At 39.0% G+C, this 24,710-nt stretch overlaps 1 protein-coding gene across 1 annotated transcript in view; it reads left to right on the forward strand.

Annotated features, from left to right (window-relative positions):
* Positions 1-24,710, forward strand: part of CLCN2 (chloride voltage-gated channel 2) — a 2,181,634-nt gene that overhangs the window by 1,242,396 nt on the left and 914,528 nt on the right. The window contains 1 exon segment of the mRNA XM_044070805.1: positions 19,105-19,215. Within this exon segment, the coding sequence (XP_043926740.1) occupies positions 19,105-19,215 (111 nt within the window).

Raw genomic sequence — 24,710 nt, forward strand, 5'->3', positions numbered from 1 at the left:
TTTTGCTTTCTCTGTCTTGATTTATTTTTGGTACTTTGCTTTTATTGCTTCTTGCACCCTTCAAGTTATACAGTGAAACATGTCACCCCTAAGACCTTTACAAATATAGAGCATTCATCCATATATCTTCTCTAAACCATGAACAAAACCCAGCAAATCATGAATATAGAAATCTCACTGTCTATCAGTTGTAATGCATACCTCTCTTGGAATGGCTGAGGAAGGGTCAGTACTTATTTTGTGAAGATTTGAAAGTGCTTACGTTTTGGAGTATTTTTACTCATCCTATATCTTTATTTGTCACTTTCTTGGAAAGTATTGTTTTCATCTTTACACATGGATATACTTTCATTTGAGAAGTGTTTAGAACATCTTTTCCTTAAACTTTTTAAGTTTGATTGTCAATGTTGCATCTTACTGGTCTTCAAGAACCTTAATTGTTATAACTCTGATAATATTTTCTAATTATCATATCTGTTTAAAGACATTAATTGAATGACTTATTTGATGGAAGTTATTGAATGGGTTGTTTGAAGGGAAAGTGTATTCCTTGTTCTTCAAAGGCATTGCATATTATGTGTTTATCCCATCATTTTCTGTTGTTGATATTTAGTTTTGTTATAAGGATCTCTGTTTTAGTATTAGCACCATTAGTGTACCACTCCAGGCAAAAGGTTTCAAGAAGAACTAGAACTGACATTTTCTTGTAAATCAGGCAGAAGCAACCTCTTAGTAATCTAGACGAAATAGAATATAATGGCAGTTTACAAAGCTTTTCTGAAAGGTTCGGGTAGTTCAACCTCCTATGATTTAGTAAGTAATCAGTGTACCTTTTCAAGTTATTTTAGGTGGCTTCATTGAATGGTGCAGAACACAGCATTATTATTAATCAGTAATGGAGCAGATCAATGAGGCATAAAATTGTACATTCATCTTCCTGGAGCTGAGAAGACATGCCCTTTAGAATTAGTAGCTCTGCAGAATTTGCTTCTGACTTTTGTTGATATAGATAGGCCAGAGTTTAAATTCCCATCTACTGCTGTCCCCAGATCTTTAAAGGAAAAATCTACCTTCTCCTGTAGTTTAACTCAAACCTTAGGTTGCTTTTCTCCTTACACTATGGTTCCAATATTGTGTAGGTACCAAAAACCTGCTTGTACTTTTATAAAACTTTCATTTCCTTGCCTTGTAGTCAAAGAAAGAGAAATACCACCCATTATTTAAACTTAACTTCTCACATAGTTTGCAGAGGAATTTGTGTCCACCTGCATAACATACCACAGGCACAGAGCAATCTGTAGTTTAATCTGTCAGGTGCTGCTGACAGTCTTATACAGATAATTAGTCCTGGTGATGTCAGAAGCTCAGCAGGTGCTATGAAAAAGACAGAGAGGTCTGAAACTGTTTTCCACTGTCTTTGTTGCTGAGAGAAAGAGAACTTAGAGTGATTCACAGCTGCTTCCAATGTAGCCATGCCTTTCATAGCAAAACAATTCAATTAGATCAGTCAGTGGTTCAAAGACAGTTGTTACATCTGCTGACAGATTTACATAAGCAGCATCACGGTACTGAATAGATAAGGTTTAAACTTTGTGTTTTTTTATACTACTTTATAGATTAAGATGACTTAAATGTAGCATCAAAAATGTCTGTGATATTTAGAACAAAGTCAAAAAATATCTTTTCTTGTAATTTTTGTAAAGTATCAGCACAGTTACCATTTTTTGTGTCCCTCCCCTCCCCACAATAGGGCAGAACTGTCCAAATCAGGACTTCTCCGCAGGGTGTGAGACAAGTGGCAACACTATCAACTAGATGCACTGCCACTGTTTATAAGAAGGCCTTTAATGCTTTTTTATGACATTCTTCCATACGAGGATTCATATCTGGGACACAGATTCTTGGGAAGAGACATCTTCCACCGACTTTGAGTTAGTCCTTTATGAGGTGAAGTGCATGAGTATTTTCTAGTCTGTTAAGGAAATGTAATCAGTGATGCAGTCTTGATATACAGCTGAATTTACTTTTGCATACATGTGCTATGTGCCGTTTTATTAAAACATCAGGAATGGGAAATCAGAAGTGCTTTAACTTTGTGTGAGTGTGTGTATGTATGTATGTATGTATGTATGTATATATATATATATATATATATATATATATGTATATATATATATATATGTATACACACACACACATGAAAGCACGATCCACCGAATTGTACTTACCCGAGCTGAATCCAAAGAAGCTGCAGTTCAATGAACGAACGGACTGCCGAATCCCTTTCACAGAGAAAGGAACCACTTGACCACCATGGTGAACTGTGCCCTTTCTTCCGTGTAGTGCGATCTCAAGAGTTGGTATATTTAAGTAGAGTGGATGTGGGGGGGTGAAGCCCCCCACATTGGTGGGCTTAGATTTCCTCTGTTTCGTTTGGTTTCTATGGTGGTCCAGTGGTTCCTTTCCCTGTGAAAGGAATTCGACAGTCCATTCATTTGTTGAACTGCAGCTTTAGTGGATTCAGCTCGGCTAAGTACAATTCGGTGGATCATACTTTTGTGTAAAGAAAGTAGATGCGTATATATATATATATATATATATATATATACACACACACACGTACACACACACATACATGTATATATGAAGTACATGTGTATAGCACACATTTTACATGTATGTATAAAAATGTGTGTGCATATAATGGAGAAGTAGATTATATGCCTGTGTGTCTACATGAACCCTGTGTGCATATACAAGTAGTGACACTTCACCTCGCAAACTGCAATTACATAAGTAACTTTTTCATGGGAAAAAAAATCCCTTTAAAGTGTCTATTTTGTACACTGCTACCACCAAAACTGTCCATTAATTTGCCATAAAAAAACTTTCTTTAATGTATGTGTATTGCGCAATGCAATTAATTCATTGCTTAAATCTTGAGAATTCTCTGTTAAAAATATATAAATGCTTTTGCTTTAATATATGTTTTGCACATTGTCATAATAACTTTGTATATATAACTATGGAGCTTTTCTTCATGGGTATCCATTGAAAAGAGGGTTTAATTCCTAGTTGGACTTTCCTGGTAAACAAATGTAAAGTAAGTAAGTAAATAATGGGGATGGAGCTACAGGGTCACATGTATGAAACAGGCCCTGCCATTTATGTTTCTACTTTAGACTGAATTCATATAGGTTCATAGGTAAGTACTTGGCTATCTTCCTGAGGGCATCTATAAGCCTAGCCAGAATGTGTTGGCTTTCGCCGCCCCCTTATTTTAGTTCCCTGTGCCTCTGTCCTGCAGAGCCAATGCAGTGATCTTTGGGGTAAATTTTCTGTTTCCCATCCACTCGTCGAGGTTTCTCTTGAAGAGTGTTAGTGAGGGGCTCTGCCTAATGTAGATTTGAATCCTGTTCCAAAGCATGGGGAGTCACTGGGGCAGGAATCTATCCCTCCAGCACGTCCTATTTATCATTGTGGCGAGGTTTAGATCCCCAGAGCATGTGGCTCTCTGGGATTTGTTTTTTTTTTAGGTGGAGCATGTCCATCAATTCTGGGTTGGACATGGCCTTGTATGTCAGGCAGAGATCACCTCTTAATAAGCGGTATGCAACCGAGTACAGCTGGAGTTTCTTCAGTCGGGCTGCGTAGGGCATCTGTTTGAGGCCAGTAATCCTCTTGGTGAGGTACTTCTGTGGTTTTTCCTGCTGTTGCAGGTGTCTTGTAAGGTACATCCCAAATGGGGCGTTGTACTGTATGATAGGTCTGATGAGTGATGAGTAGAGGGGCACAATAACCTCTTTTGTTCTAGATATGAACCATTTTGTGATTAGGTGGGCCACATAGAAGGATTTTCTAACCACCTTGGCAATATGATTATCAAAGGAGAGATTACTATCTACTTGGGTCCCCAGATCCCTTATTACATTTTCTGTATTTAGGGGACTACCACTTATGTGGTAGTTCACGGGTACTTTGTTTTTTCCAAAGGGGATGACTATGCAATTATTGGCATATAGCTTGAGGCCATGATTTTGACACCAGGTATCCGTCTCCGTGAAACCCTTCTGGAGGATGTCTGTATCAGCCAAAGAGTCAATTATGGCCCCCAGTTTGCAGTCATCTGCAAACTTGGTCAGCCATAGTCCTCCTGTGCTTGCCTGTACCTCTGAGAAGTATATAGCAAACAGGAGGGGTCCCAGGACTGAGCCCTGGGGGATGCTACTTGTAACCCTGTTTAGAGTTGAACCTAGAGCCTGCCACTCTCACCGTGTGGGTTCTATCTGTGAGCCAGTTGGCAACCCATCTTGTAATGTAGGGGTTTATGTTCAGGCTGGTGAGCTTGTGTATAATACCAGAATGGAGAATGGTGCTGAAAGCCTTTGCGAGGTCTAGGTAGGCTATGTGGACCTTCTTTCCCTCGTCTAAAGCTTTGGTAACTGTCTCAAAGAAGTCCACCAGTGTTAGGAGGCATGATCTGCCCTTAACAAAGCCAAACTGGGTAGGCTCCAATGTTTGGAGGTTCCCAATGTCTCTGTTAATGAGTTCCATGATGATGCACTCCATAGCCTTGCAGACCAGGCTAGTCAGGCTTATAGTGTGATAGTTCCCAGGATCCATTGTGGCTCCACCTTTGTGGAGCGGGATAACTGTTGCTGTGTGCCACTGTATGGGTACGTAGCCTATAGAGAGGCTGAGTTTGAACAGTGTGTTTAGATGAGGGGTTAGTTCATTTTGGAGCTCGTGTAAGACACAGCCTGGGACACCGTCTGTTCCCATTAAAGCTGTTTTTTTTGGCTTTGGATAGGGCTGTTTTAACCTGTGTGTCAGTGATTGCCGGGGCTCTACATTCTTCTGGTATGGTTATGGGCCCTTTAGGGAGTGAGAGGGGGGGTGAAGTTTGCACTAAACCTGTCTGCCAGAATGTTGGCAACATCAGTCGGTTCAGTGTATTTTGTGCCATTCTGCACTAACTCAGAGCAGATCTGAGAGTTTCCACTTAGGTTCTCGACACAGCTAAAGAACGCTTTGTGGTTATCTTTGGACTTCTTGGCAATTTTTCTTTCGAAGCTAGCCTTGGATGATTTTATGAGGGATTGTAGTTACTTGCTGATACTGATCAGGGATGTCTTTCCTTCTTGGGATTTTACTCTTTTCTGTACTGGTTTCCTTCTTCTGTTGTATAACTTATTTATGGCAGGAGTCCACCAGACTGGTTTCCTTTTCTTAGAGGTGTGAGTCTTGGTTTTGCTTGGGATAGCACGATCCATGCATTCTTGCAGGTGCTCCTAGAGTGCTTTTGTAAGGGATTCAGCAGCTTGGACAACGTTGGCATGGGGGCTGTGAACCTTTCCACCTCGGTCTTAAGTAATGTGAAGTTTGCTTTTGAAAAGTTTTTCACGGTGGTTTCCTTGATTGGGGGTTGGAGCGGAATGTGGATATCCACAGTGATTAGTCTATGGTCTGATCTAACCAGCGAGGGGTTGACCTCCGGTGTGGAACACCTGTCGCCCATGTTGGTGATGACCAGGTCCAATATGCTATTGAAACACTAAATAAGCCACTTATAATTTTCAGTAACATATACACTAGGCATGCAGTCCAGCACTGAGTACAGGCAATAATATAGTTAAGCTACTAAGGAAAAGAGAGTGAGGCACCGACTCAAGGAAACAACATTATAGAAATAATTAACATGCAGTGAAAAGCAATGAATTTCTTTGGACATTCAATTAAACCCACAGTCACCATATAGACTGAAAAAGCATACATAGAAACAGTAGTATGGTAGTTGTGATGTGAGCTAAAAACAGGCATAAAGGGATAGGGGTTAAGTGACTTGCTCAAGGCCACATAGTAGACAAATGAAGACAGAAAGATTCAAACTATGAAGTCTTAGCACTGTAAGCAGAACTTTAGTCCTCGGCACTTACTGACAGACAAATCCCAAGTCCAGTTAGTGGAACGGGAATGGGTTGCTGCATGTGTCAATCCTCTGATGGTTACAACCTTTAGGAGTACACAGTCATTTCTAAGTCTTATAGAGCCCAGAGCATAAGTAGTACTTTTGTCATTATCAGTGCATCAGTTTTGCTGAAGAATGACTGTGTTATACTTTAACAAATCAGTTGATGAGCACAATAAAATTAAGAGAGAAAAACTTAATACTGAAAGGCATTTGTGCCACAATCCAAAGGGAGGGAATATAACATTGGCAATATTTGTCTGTAGAACTACAGAACAGCATATTAAGAAGAAAAGGAGCATAACATTAGTTATAGAAGAAATGCAAGTGATGAAGAACTTCCTACAATATTCAGCACCCCCCCCCCCAAAAAAAAAGTTATAGCTGCAGGGACTGGGGATTAGAATAATTTACCATTATCAAGGAGTCAAGTTTGTAAAAGATTGATTTTATTATGAGCAGAATAACTAATGAGAAAAGATAGAAGATAAAATGTCACAAGACATCAGTGCCTCAGGAAAACAAATTAGCTATCTAAAGTTAAAGATAGAAAGTTGCTCATATTTTGCTGCAGACTTACTTAATAAGGGGATAAAAGAACATGACATTGGTTATTAAACAAATTAAAATAAGCTATTTTCTACAGTATTCTGGTGTATAGATAAATTGCATTTAATATCTAGACAGAGTGTTGATGTCCTTGTAAAAAGTTGTGCAAAACATACACATTTTCTTTCAGTATAGATGCAACAAAGAAGTAAAATGTAAGAAACTGTAAATGTAGCAGGTATAATGCAGCCAGCTACTGAAAGATGTTGAAAGTGATGGATGGATTGGCCAAACAGAACTTGCTAAGTGGCACAGCACAGCACAAACATGGCAGGCAGGTTAGTGCCTAGACTATGTATTTCATCTTACCTGATTCCAGTGGCAACCTGACAGCAGCTGAACCACCCGTCATGACACAGGTCATGCACACCAGGGTTCGATTTATGCAGTGCTCTGTGGAATTACTCATTCATCGACACCAATCACCCCTGTGGTATCGGCTACCAGGTTGCGCATCACTTCCTACTTTTGGCTGCTTTGCTGGCACTGGGGAACAGAAGCACTTTCAAATAGTTTCCTTTTCAGTAGCAGCTATCACTTATTCATGAAACTGCAAGGATCTTTCAGTGCAATGACAGTTTTCACACCCCAGGAAAAGTGTTTTAAGTAGACTGTCAATTCTTCTTGGACTAGAAAAAGATACTTTGAACAAAGGCCTGCAGTTTAGCTATTTTTTTTTTTTGGTTGCAGCTGTCTTAGCTTCTTAGTATACTGTAAAACAAGCTCTAAGACACAAATGAGGGCTGTTCAAGAAATAAAAGAAGCAGTCCTGTTGCAAAAGGCATATTAGATAAAAGTGATGTGCACAAATCCCATTATATGTCAATAGCATGGGAATGCACCTTGTATGTAGCATGATACATATAAAGCAGACTTGAAGTGGAATTTGGGAAAGAGAAAGGATTGAAGAAAAGCAAGATCACGTTTATATGTCAAGCCCCATTGGTAGCCATTTTGTGGAAAACATTAAAATTGTACAAGAAACACTCAGAGTGATTCTGATGTGTTAAAATAGCTCCGAAAACAAACATAGAGTGAAGAAATAGTTTTTTTTAGTTCTAATGTGGAGTTTATATTTACGGATTGTGCCATTTTTGTGATTTGGTCATTTATTTTGCAGTTGTTACTTATTTCCTTTTGCCTATCTCACAATACATTTTTTGTCATAAGCTCATGGTCATAATTACTACACCAGGTATATATATTGGAATATTGTAGTTAAATCAACAGCTGTTATCCTGCCACCATATCTGCAAAAACAATGCGACCAAAAGTAGGAAATAATGCACAATCTGGAAGCCGACACCACAGGGGTGACTGGTGTTGATGAATGAGTAATTCCACAGAACATTGCATAAGTAGAACCCTGGTGTGCATGAACTGTGTAAGGGTGATTCAGCTGGTGTCAAGTTGCCACTGGAATCAGGTAAGATGAACTATGTAGTCTAGATACTAACCTGTCTGCCATGTTTGTGCTGTGTTGTGCCACTTAGCAAGTTCTGTTTGGCCGCTGCACCCAACACTTTCCACATTTTTCAGTAGCTGGCTGCATTATACCTGCTAGATTTGCAGCTTCTTATATTTTACTTCTTTGCTGCATCTATACTGAAACAAAAATTTACAGGGGACAGAAATCAGATAGTCAGTAGTGTACCACTGCAGATTAGAGAAATCTGTGTTCTTATCCGGGGTTCTGTTTATATGGTGCTGCCCTCTGCTGGATTAGTGATAGGTCATTGCCTGTCACTGTGAATGTGGTGGCAGGGTTACAGATGATGATATAAGTACATTCAAGATGGGTACAAATATATACAAAATATACAGCAGGTGCTAGGACTGAGATAACAAGACAACAGAAGCTGGGATTGCATTTGTAAGAAAAAGAAAAAAAGGATGCCCAAGTTCAGATGTGCTGCAGTTACTTACACTCCATGCCCAGTTGCATTAGAGGAGAATCTTTAAGGATGTTGTAAAGAAAACTTGTTGAGATTTGTTGTTGTATCATATGGGAATTTGTTTTGTTGTTTGCCTAAAATAACAGCAAATTTTGAATCACCATGCTTGTTGCTAGACTTTGAAATGTTAACCATGTGACCGAGAGAAATTCTTATATCCCTGACTTTGGTCCGGCAGGTAAAGGTGTGAGATAAGGAGGGACAATTAGGTAACTGAGAAGTTTATGACCAAAACAAAATTGTCTGACAGCAGAATGATTGGTGACAAATTTTTGAACCTAGGAGATGCAATACAAAACCAAGTGACACCTTATTTAGTAGACAGCAGTACTGCTGCAGGGCCGCTGTGTTGTAAACTGCTTAAATTACACTCATTTCCATTTTCACAGGCAGGCTGTCAGCCTAAAAGTAGCTACATTATCTGGCACATTGTGAAGTTCCCCAGTTTGGCGTCCCCCTTTCCAAGCGGAGGACAAAAACAAAAGCTCTCCTGTGCTTAAGATGTAGTGATGTAGTAGCAGTTATAATGCATTCAATGAAGTGATACGCAGCTTCCACTGTTACTGCAAGTATAGTGTCGGCATTCATTTCTGAATGTTAATATTGTACTACTTCCAGGTCGTGCCCCTATCTCCTTGCCCCCTTTACCCTCATCAGCTCCACCTCCACTCCCAGTACAAGCTTAGGTCTCTCCCACTAAATATTTTATCATTTCACATCCCTCATAAAAAATCTCTTGCAGTGGCCATAGTTTTATGAGTTCCTGTCTGCCTCCCTGAAAAGCAATGAAACCTGTCTTTTTTTTAACAAACCAAAGCAATATCTGTTGAAACTGAAAATGCTTGTGCTTCCAGGATTAACAGACCTCTCCTACTAAACTTAGCACTTTCACATTCCACAAATAAAGATTATAATATTATAAGTCCCCCTTCCCCTTCCAGGTATTCAACCTAAATAAAAGATAAACAAGAGTTGACCAAAGAATAGTATGGGTTTTGCCATATTCAAGCTGTCTGATAATGGCATCTATTTTATTTTATTTTTATTTTATTTCACTTTAAGTGAGTAGGTGGGCTGGTCAGTCTGAACCTTTCCAACCATGACCAGGGCTCTGTAATTCAAATTGTACACTATAGATAAGTATATTTAGATACATAATGCATTAATTTTAAGGTATGTCATGATATGACAAATACGGTAATAGTGGTTAGAACAAACTAATGCTTAATAATTGGGGACAAAGTGTAAGTAATATATTGGGTGGTGCAGTGGTGCAGCAGTTAGCATTCTCACCCCACAGCAAGATTTTCTCCTGTTTGATTCTCAGTTGGGGTGTCTTCTGTGTGGAGTCTGCTTGTCCTCCCTGCATTCACGTGGGTTTCTTCTGGGTGCTCATGTTTCCTTCCACATTCCAAAGACGTATTTCTCCCTAGGTCTCTGCTGAAAATGGGCTCTGTCCCAGTCGGACTTTCCCAGTAAACAAATGTTAAATTAAATAAATAAATACAGTGGCGGCTGGTGACTTCAAATTAAAGGGGGGCTGCAAGAGACAGCGGAATGGGTGGGGCCAATGGGAAGGGGTGTGACCAACTAGAAAGGGGTGGAGCTATGCTCAAAACCACAACTGGAACTTTAATTAAATATGCTGCCCTGGGTGCCAAACCGTCATTACGAGAGTCCAATCAAGACAAAATGAAGTGTAGAAGAAAAAAATATTTCAGTGCATTGGCTACATGACAACTTACTTAATATCTAGATGGAAACACAAAGGTTGTGAGGCATGAAAAAATAAATTGCTTTTTAAATACATTACTGGAATGCCAGTCAAAATCAAGTATAAAAAAAACAAGCAGCGCTCAGCTCAAACCACTTTTCCTTGTACTGCAGATCTAATTTATATTCAGCTTTATAAAATTACCAAGTAACATGCTGAAAGAAGCAATCTCTGTGATACCCCCACTTGTAAAAATGTTTCTTATACAAAAAAGACCTGCTGCCTGACAACAACTATCTACTTGTTTCATGGAGAACACATGATCAAAGTAAAAAATGAACAGCGAACAAGAAACAAGCTCAAGATAAATTGCTTAAAGGATTACTGCACAAGTTATTTACCACACATGATAGATTGGCATTCTGTTTAGTTTACGGTTACTGGTAAAGCCTGCAAAGATAACTGCAAGTCTCCAACAAATGTAATGAGCTTCTGAAAATACTGTAATCCTGTCCTTTATTACAAATACTGTCATATGCATTTCAATACTTAAGGCTTATTCGTTATCTAGTTATATAAATATTCTCTGCATGGCAACAATGAAAAGGCTTTCAAAGTTGCTAATTCTTTAACAGTATGCTTATTAAAGCTTACTTGCATCTTACAATCTCTGACAAGCTTACCTGATAGTCATTAAAGCATTGCTACTTTAATACAGAGCAACAGGGCACTGTGACAGCATGCATTTTCTGAATAATAAGAAGCATAAATCAACAGTATAAAAATATGACAGAAAACCAGAACATTCTGCAAAATCAAGGACAGATGAAAAGCCAAGGTCATACTTGTGGTCTACCTTGGATGGGGGAATACTCTGCACACTTACACTGCATAACTGCTCCTTGCCTTGCTTGGACACATCCAGAGCCACTACAATGGGGAGTGGAATGCAACAAGTAGGTCACAGTTTGAAATGTCTCTGGCTGACGGTGATGGCTCTGACACTCCTACCTCTCAACCTCAGAGCAAGAAATCTGGACAAAGCCATCGACAGAAGTGGGATACAGGGCCAAAAATAAAGACATTTTTAAATATTGCTCTTATAAACTTAGAAAGATAATAGAATAGTAGTAGGTCTTGCATTAGTATGAATTTTTGAAGGGTATGAAGTCTGAAACCCAAATGTCTGCCATTACTTTCTAACTTCAATCTTTAATGATTTGCTACTAATCTGCCAGAAAACCATAATTGTATGAAAAACAGACCAAATATGCTATGCAAAAATGTAAAATTGCCACACAATTCAGCTGTGAACCTGTCAAAGAAGGGATACCTTTTTAAAATTAGTACTGTTAACTTGAGAAGCTGACAAAATAAGAGCATCTAAATGCATTTCTGAAATAAAAGTAATCTATAACTCTGATCATTACAGTTATTTATAATTGTAAACCCTCCACATTTTCTTCCAAAATCGCCATTTTGCAGAGGGATTATTAAGGGGAAAGCAACATTTTGAGCCAAAATTGGAGACAGTTGAGAGGTTTGGATATTCCTAATTCTATAAAGTGATTTATTTACACATATCTCTCAACCTCTTAATGCAGGAAATCTGGATATGGCCAAATATATTGGGGGAACATACAATGCAAACAGTACTAAAAAGACAGTTGTTAGAATAACAGGTCTTGCTTTAGCATGCACTTTTCTGAAGGTTATGATGTCTGAACTCAATGTCTGTCATTATTTAGTGACTTCATTCCTAAATGATTTGGCAGAAAACCACAAATTTTATGAGGAACAAACCAAAAATAAGAAGCAAAAATCTATTCATTCTGCAAAATTCTGGACAGTTGGAGGTATAGTTCAGCCGGGGCTGTCCGAGTTTGCTGCCCTTCTCCCCCCTCACAAAATCATGGTCGAATGGAGCTTCCCCCCTGCAGCCATTCCAATGTCCCATTCCTTGGTTATTTCACCCCAGTTGCCATTAACACTGTAATGTGCATACTGCTTTACTTCTGCAATGATATGGATTTCATTTGAAAGTTTTATTTTATATTTTACAGCATAAACCCTAATAGACATCTGCTAAACAAAGCAATACAGTCTCACAATGAAAATAGACTTAGCATTAAAACTTCTCTGCCCTTGAAACTCACAGTCATTGAAACAGCATTGAAACCCACATTCAAAGAAAATACATTTTGCCAGTGGCAGATAAAGATTAATTTTGGGCTGTTTTCAAATCATAGGCCCCTTAAACACGAAACATACGCATGCTCTTTGATACACCTTCCTGTCTATATTAAATTATATTCCTTGTACAATGCAGTACAGTTGAACTGCCCAATTCAGAACATTTCCATCATAAAAGTCTACTCAAACTTCAACAGTCCACCAGTATCAGTAAATATGCACGATCTCTGAAGAAATAAAAGCCATCTAAATAATTCCACATTAAAGAAATCTGTTAACTAATGAAGAATTTACTGCTAGCAAACAACTTTATATGTCATTGTTTCATCTACAAATAAAGTGCCTGTTGCCCTTAAGGAATAAATTGCTTATGTTGCATTAAAAAAATTATAATGCTAGTAATATCACAATAGGGAATGGATTGCAAACTGATAACAGGTTCATAGTTACTAGGTATCTTCGCCAAAGAGGACTGCAGCATCCATCCCTTTAAAACAGAGTACAGTATCAGCAATGGATCTACCTACTGTGGGAGTAGAACCTACAGCCTTCTGCATCGAAAGCAAGTGCTCTCCCTGTTGTGCTATTTACAGTGTAAGCAGACTCGGCATAAGCAGCACTAAACTTTTGTTCCCCTGCAGCTCTCAGCTCCTTGTAAAATCTACTCGACACTCAGCTGTATCTCTGAACTTTGCAGCACAAGAAATCTGGACAAAGCCAAAATGTATTTGGGGGGGGGACAAAAGCCCAAAAACCAGGGACACATTTTAAACATTGCTTGTATAATGTTGGAAAGTTGCTAGAATAAAATGCTGTGTTACCACCATACATTTCACTGCCAAGTATAGAACCCAGGTCCCTGTGCTAAACAGCCAGAGCAACATACCACTATGCCAAATCATCTATTTTTATGAAAGAAAAGAAGACTGAAACTTAAATGGCTACCATTTAGTGAATTCAGTTCTCACCATAGCTGTCAACATCATCTTAGCACAAAACACCTGAACAAAGCCAATAATGGGGGGAATACAGCCCTCAAACATATTCAGTGAGTTCAGTTATCACCGTAGCTCTCAGCCTTGGCCCAGAAAACCTGGATGAAGCCAATAATGGGGGAATACAGTCCAAAAAATGGGGACAAATATCCACTGAGGACACCAGAGCAAACCCACACAAACACAGAGAGGACATGCAGACTCCACACAGAAGGCACACCAGCCAAGAAGCAGACCAGACAACCCATAGCTGTCAGGCAACACTGCTACCACTGCACTACTGTCTGTTTTAAGTAAAAATAATACAGAAACCACAGATTTTATGAGGAACAGAACAAATATGAGGCAAAAATCTGTAAATGTTTTAGAAATGGTGGTGGGTAGGGAATTCAGGCTCTTGTCACTTGGGTCCAAGGTACAGGGTTCAAGCCTTATTCTCTACCCACCACCATGAAGCAACTGGGGCAACAGACAGACACACATACACACACATGCACACACACCTCTTCGGTCCATCCTGCAGCTTCTTGGCACACCTGTTTCCCGATCATACACCCTTACCTCATCTCGGCCACGATCTGATTCTGTACTTGGTCCATCCTGCAGCTTCTCGGTCGTGCACCAAATCCATCCTGCAGCTCCCCGATCTTGGTCCTCCATACTGGCATGATCTGCACCTCCCAGCCTAGCCCACGCACACTCTCCCGCAAGATGTGAAGAGGCTGGAGCCTCTGCTATTGGCCCAGACTGCGGGCGATGCAGTCTGGTGACCGTCTGGTTTGTGCGGTCATCACCACACAGATCTCTGGGTTGGAAGGGAGGAGTTTACTCCCTTCCCTATCCGGACTGCCTAACTGAGCAGTCTGGAGCTCAGGAATGCCTTAGCATACATGCTAAGTGTTCTGGTCTGCCTAACACAGCAGCCAGGAACTTAGCACGCATGCGTGCAGTTTGAGATTTTTTTTTTTTATTATTTTCAAATTTTATTCTATTTTATGTTTTCTACAAGGACTGTGGGACTTTATTTCACAGGTGGGAGGGCTGCAGTCCCGCAGTCCTATAGCATGATCCTCCCCTGAATAAATATATTATTTTAAGATATAGTTTAACAATAATGTTAGACTTATGAATCCATAGAAAACTGGATATGAAAATATATTTTCATATGTACTAATGTTATAAATACTGCTGTTGTCAAATACAGCTGGCAACACTTGCCTGTTTTTTTTAGTTGCCAAGTTATTATACTTCACCTGTGTCCCTGAAACAGGAACATGGACTTGTCTTATTTACCTGTTTTTTGATTTCATCCCTGTTGTTTTTATTGTCTTGTTTTCTAATTTCTGCTGGCAAGTTGTTCCATGTAGGCAGGGCAAGTTTATTAAATGCTCTTAATCCAGTTGCTTTGCCATAAAGGTGGGCTTCCCCCCCCCTCCTCCCAGCTGACCACCACCTCCTGTCCTCATTCATCATATCTACTGGACCCACCATAGCCTCCCTAGGGCTCAACATAATCCAAGTCTTGGGCTGGTGAGGAGATAAAGACACACATGCAACATCATACTGCTTTCCTAACTGCTGTGACCCCTCAGCAGCTTTGCAAGCTCCACAGTCATCCTCTTCGGGGGGGGGGTGAATGCTCATTTCCATGCATGCTCAGGTTCCCAGCTAAGAGGAGCACTGATTATGCAGTGTGGAACCTGGCAGATTTGCAGTGCTGTTTTACTGCAGCAAGCCTACAGCCTCCCTCCCCCAGGATAGTTGCTGACTCACATCCTCTGCATGTGCAGAAGTGCTGATAATTGAACAGTGGTCATCTAGGGTGCAATAAGGATGTATCCCTTTACATTAGCAGTCTGCTAAAAAGGCGGTCTTATTAGCTGTATTACTTCTGCATTGGCATCTCTGAGGGCATATGCTTGTTCCCTCTTGCTGAAGAATGACTTGAGAAGTGGACAGTAGTGTCATTGGATTATTCTGGACAGTAGGGCACAGAATAAGGAAGTTATTGTGGCATATAATGGTAATCATTTGTTATTACAGTAGCTCACAGTGGCTTGTTTGCTTATGAGGCAGTATATTAAAGAGACAGCTTTGTTTTCTGTAGGAAATGTGTTGGTAGTTGAGAGCAATGCTGAAAGTGGAAGGCTGTATTCCAATGTAGGAAGTAGCATATTTCTGCCTATGGCTTGTATAGCAGACGGAGCAAGGAGGTGGAGATTTTGTAGCAAAACTTTAGTTGCATCACTGCTTTGTTAGTGGTGTCCTATGTGTGTTGTCTAAGGACAGGATTTGAGTATTAGTCCTGGGTACGTTTACTGTTTTCCTAAGATCCCTAGAAGGAAGTTTTGGCATAATGATTAAGATGCTTACCTCACAAATACAAAATAGAGAGTTTGATTCTCACCTTTGAGAGGGAAATTGGCTAGGCTTAAAACGGCCTACAAGGGCAGCTAGCGTGCTTATATATGAACCATTCCAAAGAGTAGGTGATTATGCTGTAGATTATGCATTACAAGAAGTACACTTCATGAGACTTCAGCTCTCTGTATATTATATTTTACATTGTTTGAGGTAATTTGTGCACTGCTTTGCTTATAACCCATATTTAGGTATGGACCATATACTAGGTCATTTGGCATTTCAATAGTATGTGTAGCTCTTGGGTGCAAACTGCCATTTTCAAATTTATTGTGCAAACACTCTTGCACAGCCCATAACTCATTCATAAATCTGGTCCTTTATATGCAAACTGTAGCTGTCAAGTTAAAGTTTGTGAGCGTTACACATAAGTGTCTCAGGCTGAGTTTTTTTATATTCATTTGCATGGCAAATTGCATGTGCATATGGTGAAATGTGTATGCATATACCATAAATATGTTCTTACCTTGTAACATTTTGGAATAATTACTATAAACATCGGTGTGGCACAGAAGTTCTGAGTCTGAGAGATTTGTTGGTTGTGGGAGATAACGTTTTTTTGTGAGGCTTGCTGTAAGCTGTTTGGCTGGCATCAGTTTTGATATTAGTTCTCGTTTCATCAATATGTGTGATTTATGGGTAATCACTCACTCACTGTTAATAACCACCTGCTGAATAAATACACAGGGGTAGAAGTTCTTTGTGGTTCCAAATTAGAATGAAAAATACTGATCAGTCAGAGAGAGACCTTATGGGATCATTGCAGTAACAGTAGGCTCTAGTAGTCACTAGTGTTTTTATCATTTCTTCTGTGAAAAAAATCTAACTGGAATAAGTCTGATCCACGATGGAGGCACTGTGAGTTTTTTTCTTTTTTGTGTAATGAATGGTCTGTGATTTTGCCACAAGCTGATAAATCTGTGCAGTTCTGCATGTTGGAACACCTGTATAATGAGTACTAGATAGCTAAGTATGGCTGTATACAGTATATAACAAGAAGGAACAGTTAATAATCTGTCCAAGTCCTGTGAGTCTGTACTTCAAATGTATAGTATATCCTTTCTGATTAGACTTCCCACAAGGATTTAGAACCAGTAAGTCACTGACTATATTATGACTGCCAGCTGAAAGCAGCAGGCAGCAAGTAGACAATCCAAAATCAATTTCTGCAGGAGTGCATCTCATTTAACCCTTTATATTTTTTCCTCGGTTGATATTAGAACTTCTTTGACTTTAGTTGTTGTATTGCAAGTTAAGTTCCTCCAGCCCCCTCCCAAACATTGAGTCTTTGACAGTCCTACAGTGTAATTCCCCTTGTCTTTTTGATATGCCGCTGCGAGCACCGACTGTCCAGTACTGCTACTCGGCAGGATTTCCTACTTCTTTCCTTTAACAAGAATTCATGCAGTGGACCTTAGCTTTGAATCTCTGCACATCCACATGTTCCTAGAGGCTTTCAGTTTTCCTTTCACACTGCCTGACCTTTGTAGGGGGGTACTATCAATAAGGTTTAATAGTACCAAATGCCTAATTGGACTACATACTAATTTTGTGTTAGATTTGCAATCTCACACACTTACTGTCCTAACAATGAAATCAGCAGATTATATATACTTCTTTAAAAGACAGTATGCTCAAAGTAGAGATCAGATGTCTATTATTAGCCTTGGATGAGTTAGAATTTCTAGCTAGTCCTGTAGAAGTGAGTAAAGACCTAATGCAGAAAAAAATAATTGGTACAAGGGAGAAGCCCTAAGCTACAGGTGCACATAGCTTTATTTTTTTCTCTGTATTTAAGATTATGAAGAGTCATAGAGAGCTAGAGATGCTGTTCTTTTACCACTGTATAGCTGTGCAAAATGTTTGAGTACAACTGCTTAGAATTGTTTGGGTGGAGTTTAGCAGCTTTATTAACAGCTGCAGAGTCTCACCCCCAAATGCACAGAGTGACCATGTAAAAACTGCATGAAGACCAATATGGTGAGTCCAGTTTGAGTCTGAGACTCTTGTATTACTTATGCTCCTTTATTAGTACAATTTCATACACGCATATGCGAACACACACACACACACACACGCACACACGCACACACACACACACACACACACACACACACACACACACACACACACACACACACACACACACAGGTTTTGAGTACTAGATAGTGACGTTCAGTGTCCAGTGTAAGGGAATGAAGAATGCTTATTTAAAAAATATATATATTTGGGCACAGGGTTTAAAAAGTCAAGTTTGCAGCCTTGTCCTTCTTTGGAAATTGAGCCTTAGTTCACAGAGTACCATCATGGCTTCTATGAACAGTAAGTAGGTAAACCTCAGGGTCAGAGTGAGGATTCCTTTCACTAGAAGTGGATTGTTGTCTGATGATTATCGGTCAAGACTATGTACCAGGTACACAGGCTAGCCAGTGATGTGAACTGAAGTTTGCATTTTGTTTGCAGCCTTATGTTTATAACTTCTTCCCCTGAAATCACATCTGTAACATGTGCAAATCTCTTCCAACGGTACCGCTGTACCCCGAGGGAATTGTGAATCATGTTCGACTGTAGTCCCCCACACACACACACACACACACACACATACACACAATAGTAAAATAATTTATTTTTTCAAATGAGTAAGTCTGTTTGCAAGCATTCTGTATACAGATTTATAGTGTGCGAGTTAGTTAAGAAATTATAGGAAGGCTGCCCAGGGAAAAGTGTATTGATTTGAATATATCTTGCTATACTCTCTGATCTTACTCTCCCAATTTTTTTTCTTTGCAAGTCAAACTGACAAAATGGAGGTAGGCAGATACTTGTGACTGCTGAAAAGAAGTCCACATGAACCTTTGGAACAGGCTGCACCCACTGTCTGGACTGATCAATGGGTTATTTTACTAGAGTCACAGGAGCACATATTCTTTCCTTATTTTCATTTATTTTAGAAAATGAGCAGCATATTTTGTAAAAATTAATTAACTTTTTTTTTTTCAAATACTATTGAGTAGTAGAAAAAAAATAATTTAAATTGCCCTCCCTTGACATTTGTTTCATTTTTTTCTCGATACTTAATGTTGACTCCAAATTCTAACAGTAGCCTAACTTCTGCTGTCTTCACTCGTCATTTTCCATTTCTGATGCAGAAAAATGAAATGTAATAATGCAGTAAGTCACAAATATGTTAGTGTATAGTTTATCTGCATTGCTTATCACAGCCATCTGTGTTGTTTTAACTGTTCTCAGGTGCAGCATTTGGACGACTGGTGGGAGAGAGCATGGCAGCTTGGTTTCCTGATGGCATTCACTCAGACGGTAACACTTACCGCATTGTGCCAGGTGGCTACGCTGTGGTAGGTAAGGCTTTTCAACTCACCTTTGTTCCTTTTTATAGCCCAGACCATCTTGGCCTTTTAGCAGTCCTAGCTGTGAAGCAGGAAATTATTGCATATTTATATCATTTTCAATTTTCCAGTACTACAAGGAACTTGCCAGTTATTAATGCATAAAAGACAATGTGAAGAGTATATTGTATATTAATAGAAAATCTTAAAGATCTGCTGTGTCATTGCAGTACAAAATCATTAAGCAGTGCAAAAGAAGGTTTGGCAAGAGACCACATTATGCTTTGAAAAAAAATGAAACAATGTATAATGTTCTGCTACTTTTAAAAAGCTGTGTAAATCCTAACAAAAATAAGAAATGTAGGCCCATTTTCCATTTATTTATTTATGTATTTGGCACGTGTTAACAGAGTGAGTTGGGTGGATAAATAACCCTTTTCCCACTTGACCCAGGCCACATAGTATTATGAGTCATAGATAGTAGAAAGGAATAATCACTGAATGGTGCACAAAGTATAATTTTAAGCGTGCAGTAAAAAGCTTTAAGCATGCACTGCTAATTTTAAGTAAAGTATTAAGGTTATAAGGCCGCAATACAATTACACATCTATACAGTGGTATGTATCTTTTTAAAATCTTACAAATATTGTATTTATTTAGCTTTTGTGAAGTGTTTTACAGAAATGTATATGTTACTGTAATGAGGGGAGCTGGCGTTTGTGGGGTGGGGGGTTGGAGAGTTCTAGAATCATGAAGCTGAGTTGTTTAAAAGGAGACTATTATCAGAGTGAGGAGAGACCATGGATGGCTAGTAGAAGGGGACTAGTGAAAAGATAGTGAGGATACAATATATTAGGAGATAACTAGGTGGGGATTCTGAGGGGCAGAGTGGTTGCAAGTTTTGGGAAGGGTTTCTTTCCATACAGCAGCTGCAGGCTTTGTAAAAGAGGTTTGCCTGTAATTAGTATTCATGCACTGGTATTTCTCAGCTCAGAGCTCTGCTAACTGCTTAATAAACATGGAACACTTCAGTGGAAAGTTTAATTCTGTGCTCAGCTCTGCTAAGTGATAAGCAGCATATGTCCTTTCTCAGCTCAGCATTGGTCTTCTGAGTACTGCAATTAGAAAAAACATTGAAAAGACAATTCATAATGGTGACACATATATTTCCTTTTAATACTGAATAATAGCACTCATGTCAGTTAACATAGCAGTTCAATTTATGTTAATAATGTAGGTATGGCAGTTCTGTAAAAAGTCATAGTGACTGTTGTAGATCAATATGTATGTATACCTTTAAGAAGCTTTCTAGGGGCTTGCACAAGTGTATAAATACTGAGCACATGTGACCCTGACTGCCATTTTGTAGTAAGCTGTTGTGATGTAAGCATGTATGTCTGTGTAGTCTGTCAGGTAATCAGTTTGTTTATATTTTGTACTGCTGCTATCCATCCTGATGTGTTTGTGTGTAATAAAGCATGTAAACAAACTACCCCGCCAGTTCATATTCAACTGTAAATCAAGATGAGCAACATGGTGAATGGGATCCAGAAATTCAGATACCAGACCGAGAAGGCACTCAGTTAAAGGTGGAGGAATATAGAGGAATGGATCATCCCGATTGCATGTATAATTTGCAAAAACAGATCAGAAACGTATTTCAGGTACCAAAGCTTACTTAAATGATTTCTTATTCATCAAATATAAAACAAAGCACTCAGAATGCTCTTACCAAAATTTCTAGTTAAACAAAATATCCAAAACTGTGACATATTGAAAAAATATTCCAGTAACCACAGAAAATGTTTGAAATAAAGTCTGGATTGCATAAAATGAATAAAATAAGGAAAACAACCACATCTGTTTTCAAAGTAGCTTATAGCACATATTTGTTTCACATTAATTAAAGCTATTAAAGATATCCAAAGTATATAGAGAGTCCGCGTGTTTGTGTAGTATTACAGTACAGTTATTTCACAAAATGCAGCCATTTCAAAGCATATTTCACAAAGTACGTTATTTCGAAGAGTTTATTGTGCATTTGAATGTTCTTACAAATACTGGCTGTGTGTGCATGTTAGTATATAAATACAAGGGCCATATTTTTTCAGTGGGTTTGAGCATACTTTGTTGGCATATCTGAAGGATTTTGAAAACCAGCTCCACTTGTATTTGATAATAATATTGCAGAGAATTGGAGAGTGTTTGAACAAGACTATGATATTTCCATACAAGCTGCATTTTCTGATAAAGATGACCATACAAAGGTATTCATTCTGCTTAATTTAGGTGGTTCAGAAGCCATAGAAAGAGAGCATTCATTTGTGTATGTACCTGCTGTGTTTGCAGGGAAGGGGGAAAACCATCATATAGTTGTACCGGCTGAATCAAGGGAAGATCCCAAGTGCTTAAAATGTAAATTTAGAGAAATGTGTAACCCCCAAACAAATGTTACAATGGAAAGGGACTTATTTTACACAAGAGATCAAAAGCTTGGTGAAACTTTTGCAGCATATATAAATTAATTGAGAAACAAAGCTAAGACGTGCAGATTTGGTGATTTAAGGGATGAGTTGATAAAAAACAGATTGGTGTGTGGTATCAAAGATGATTCGGTGAGAAAGATTTTGATTCGTGACAGTGATTTAACTTTGAATATGGCCACTGAGATTTCTCAGATATATGCACTCACAGAAAAGCACACTGCATGCTTGCAGTATTTTCTAGTGCTCATGTTGATGGTATGCAGCTTGTAGTTAAAAGAAACGGACCCAAGCACATGGCAGCAACTGTAAGCCCTGCAACAGTCACTGGGAAACCCCGTAGCTTTCTAGCAAGTTCCAAGGTGCACTCTGGAAATCGCACAGTCTCAGTGAAGCACAAGAGTGAGTCAGCAAACTCAAAGAATGTGCCTCTACCCAGTTTCATAGTCAATTGTCATAACTGTGGTGTAAATCATGAACCCAAAAGAGAAGAGTGCTTAGCTTTTGATCAGCAGTGCCACAAACACAATCAGTGGAATAATTTCAAAAGATTTTGTGAATCAAATAAAGAACATTCTTTTATTAAAAGAGAACATTCAAAGAGACAGAAACAGTCAATGGGGTTGATTTATGGGCAAAGAAGGAGGTGTTTTGTACTGCTCAGATAAATGCAAGACCCATAGAGCTGAAAGCTGACACAGGTTCAAAGTGCAATATTATGTCAGCAAAAACATGTGCTAGAGTATGTGCTGGTGAGAAGCTTGATTTGATAGTGTGTGAAGCTTGTTGCTTATGGTGGCGAAGAAATTCAAAGTGAAGGTTCAGTAGTGCTTTCATGTTGCTTTGCTGGGAACAGCTATGACTTGCAATTTTACATGGTCACAAAGTATGTACTGTCATTATTAGGCCTTGGAGACAGTTTGAAAATGGGACTACAGTCATTTAATAAGGAAGTCCACCATGTAAGCTTAAAAGACCACTGTTCTAATTTCACCCAGACAATTTTTTCTACCTATGCTGATCCTTTCAAAGACAAACTAGGCAAACTCCCAGTTGTGTACTCCATGAAATCAGTCCAGTTGTCAGGCCAGCCCAGAAAGTTCGAGTACCTATACAGAACAGAGTCAAAGCCAAGCTAGACAAAATGGTGTGGCAAGGTGTAATTTGACCAGTTGAAGGACCAACTGAATAGGTAGCTTCCGTGGTCATGGCTCATAAGAAAAGCTCAGATGAAATCAGAATATGCATTGTTCCACGAGATTTGAACAGTGCACTGAAAAGACCTCATCATCCAATACGTACAAAGAAGTCGTTGCTCTCATGCCAAATGCCACTGTTTTTTCTGTCTTATAAAAAAGTTAATTTTGGTAAATGGTGCTTGATCGAAAATCCTCATTGCTAATCACTTTCAGTACTCCGTTCGGCAGGTACAAATTTTTGAGAATGCCATTTGGGATAAATTCTAACAGTGAAGTCTTGCAATGTGCAATGGAATAAATTTTTGCTGGGTATCTGTGTGCTATTATAGTAGATGATTTTCTACTAGGAGGTAATGGTGAAGCTGAGCATGACAGAAACCTCAAGAAAGTTCTGGAAGGAGGACATGAAATGAATCTTTAGCTGAATCCTCAGAAGTGCAAATTCAGGCTACAAGAAGTTACTTATGTTGGTCATTTATTTACCAGTTCCAAGCAAACAACAATTCTCAAGGTGCCAGTTCCAGAAAATGCTCAAGCCCTACAACATTTTCTTGGCATAGTTAAATACTTAGGCAAGTTCATTCCAGACTTAAGCCAATTTTCAGCACCGCTTAGAGAGATGACGTGCAAAGATGTATCTTGGTCATGGTTAGAACAACACCAGAGAGCATTTGATGTCCTGAAACAGAAAATTGCCAGTCCACCAACTCTCAGATACTATGGTGTTCACAAACCATTTACTCTTTTCTTGTGATGCTTCGAAGCCTGGTCTTGGTGCAGTCATTCTTCAAGAGGGTAGACCAGTAGCCTATGTGTCCAGAACTGTAACTTAAACTAAAATGCAGTATGCACAGATAGAGAAAGAGTTCTTGGCAATTGTGTTTGCATGTTCAAAGTTCCATGATTATATTTATGGTAAACCTATCCAGATTGAAATAGATCACCAACCTCTAGTCACTATCTTGAGAAAGCCTATGCATACAGCTCCTGCCAGATTGCAATGCATGATGCTCAAATTGCAAAAGTATAATTTCAATCTTGTCTACACAAAAGGCAAACTTCTTTATCTTGCTGATACTTTATCCAAATTGCTCAGAAATACCACTGAACAGCATAAAAATGAGAAACTTGATTTTGAAGTCATGAAAGTGAGATTTTTTTTCCAAACATTTTGATGAGCTTAGAAGTCAAATCTAATGCTACATACTTCATAACCACAGATGCAAATCTGAAATAAAGTACAGCATGTGTGTATATTGAAGTTACATGAATGGTGCATGCTTTTATACAATGCGTCAATAAATTTAATCCTCCCCAGGCATCCACTGCAGTTCAGCATCCTCACATAATACCCTTCACCCTGCAGATTAATGAAAGTAGGTAAGCCCATTCTAGTATCAACTATTTATATTCAGGAGAGTTGAGTGGTTCGTGGTGTCAAGCTATATTACTTCAGACCACAAATATGGTTCTAAAATTAAGTACAATACTCTCTATAAAACTCCTTATCTGCACAGTCTTTGTACAACTTTTAACCGATATCCTTATAACACACAATAGTTACTAGAGGGCACTCACATTCATTACAGCTGATCCCCCTCCCCCACATGCTTGTGATGTTTCCACCGGGGATCCACCACCCAGCAATTTGCAGCCACCTACTTACTTTATATGATTTGCATCAGGTTTTACTTCCCTCTGCCAGCCATTTTCACACCTCTGCAAGTAACTGTGGATGGATGAAATTGCAGTTTTTGTCTTGTACTTTCAATCAGACTTTGAAGAAGTGACCATAACTTCAGCATTTCTTAATATTTTTTAGGGTT

This window comes from Protopterus annectens, chromosome 4.part1 (assembly GCF_019279795.1).
Source record: "Protopterus annectens isolate FY-2018-M chromosome 4.part1, PAN1.0, whole genome shotgun sequence".
NCBI classification, from domain to species: domain Eukaryota; kingdom Metazoa; phylum Chordata; order Ceratodontiformes; family Protopteridae; genus Protopterus; species Protopterus annectens.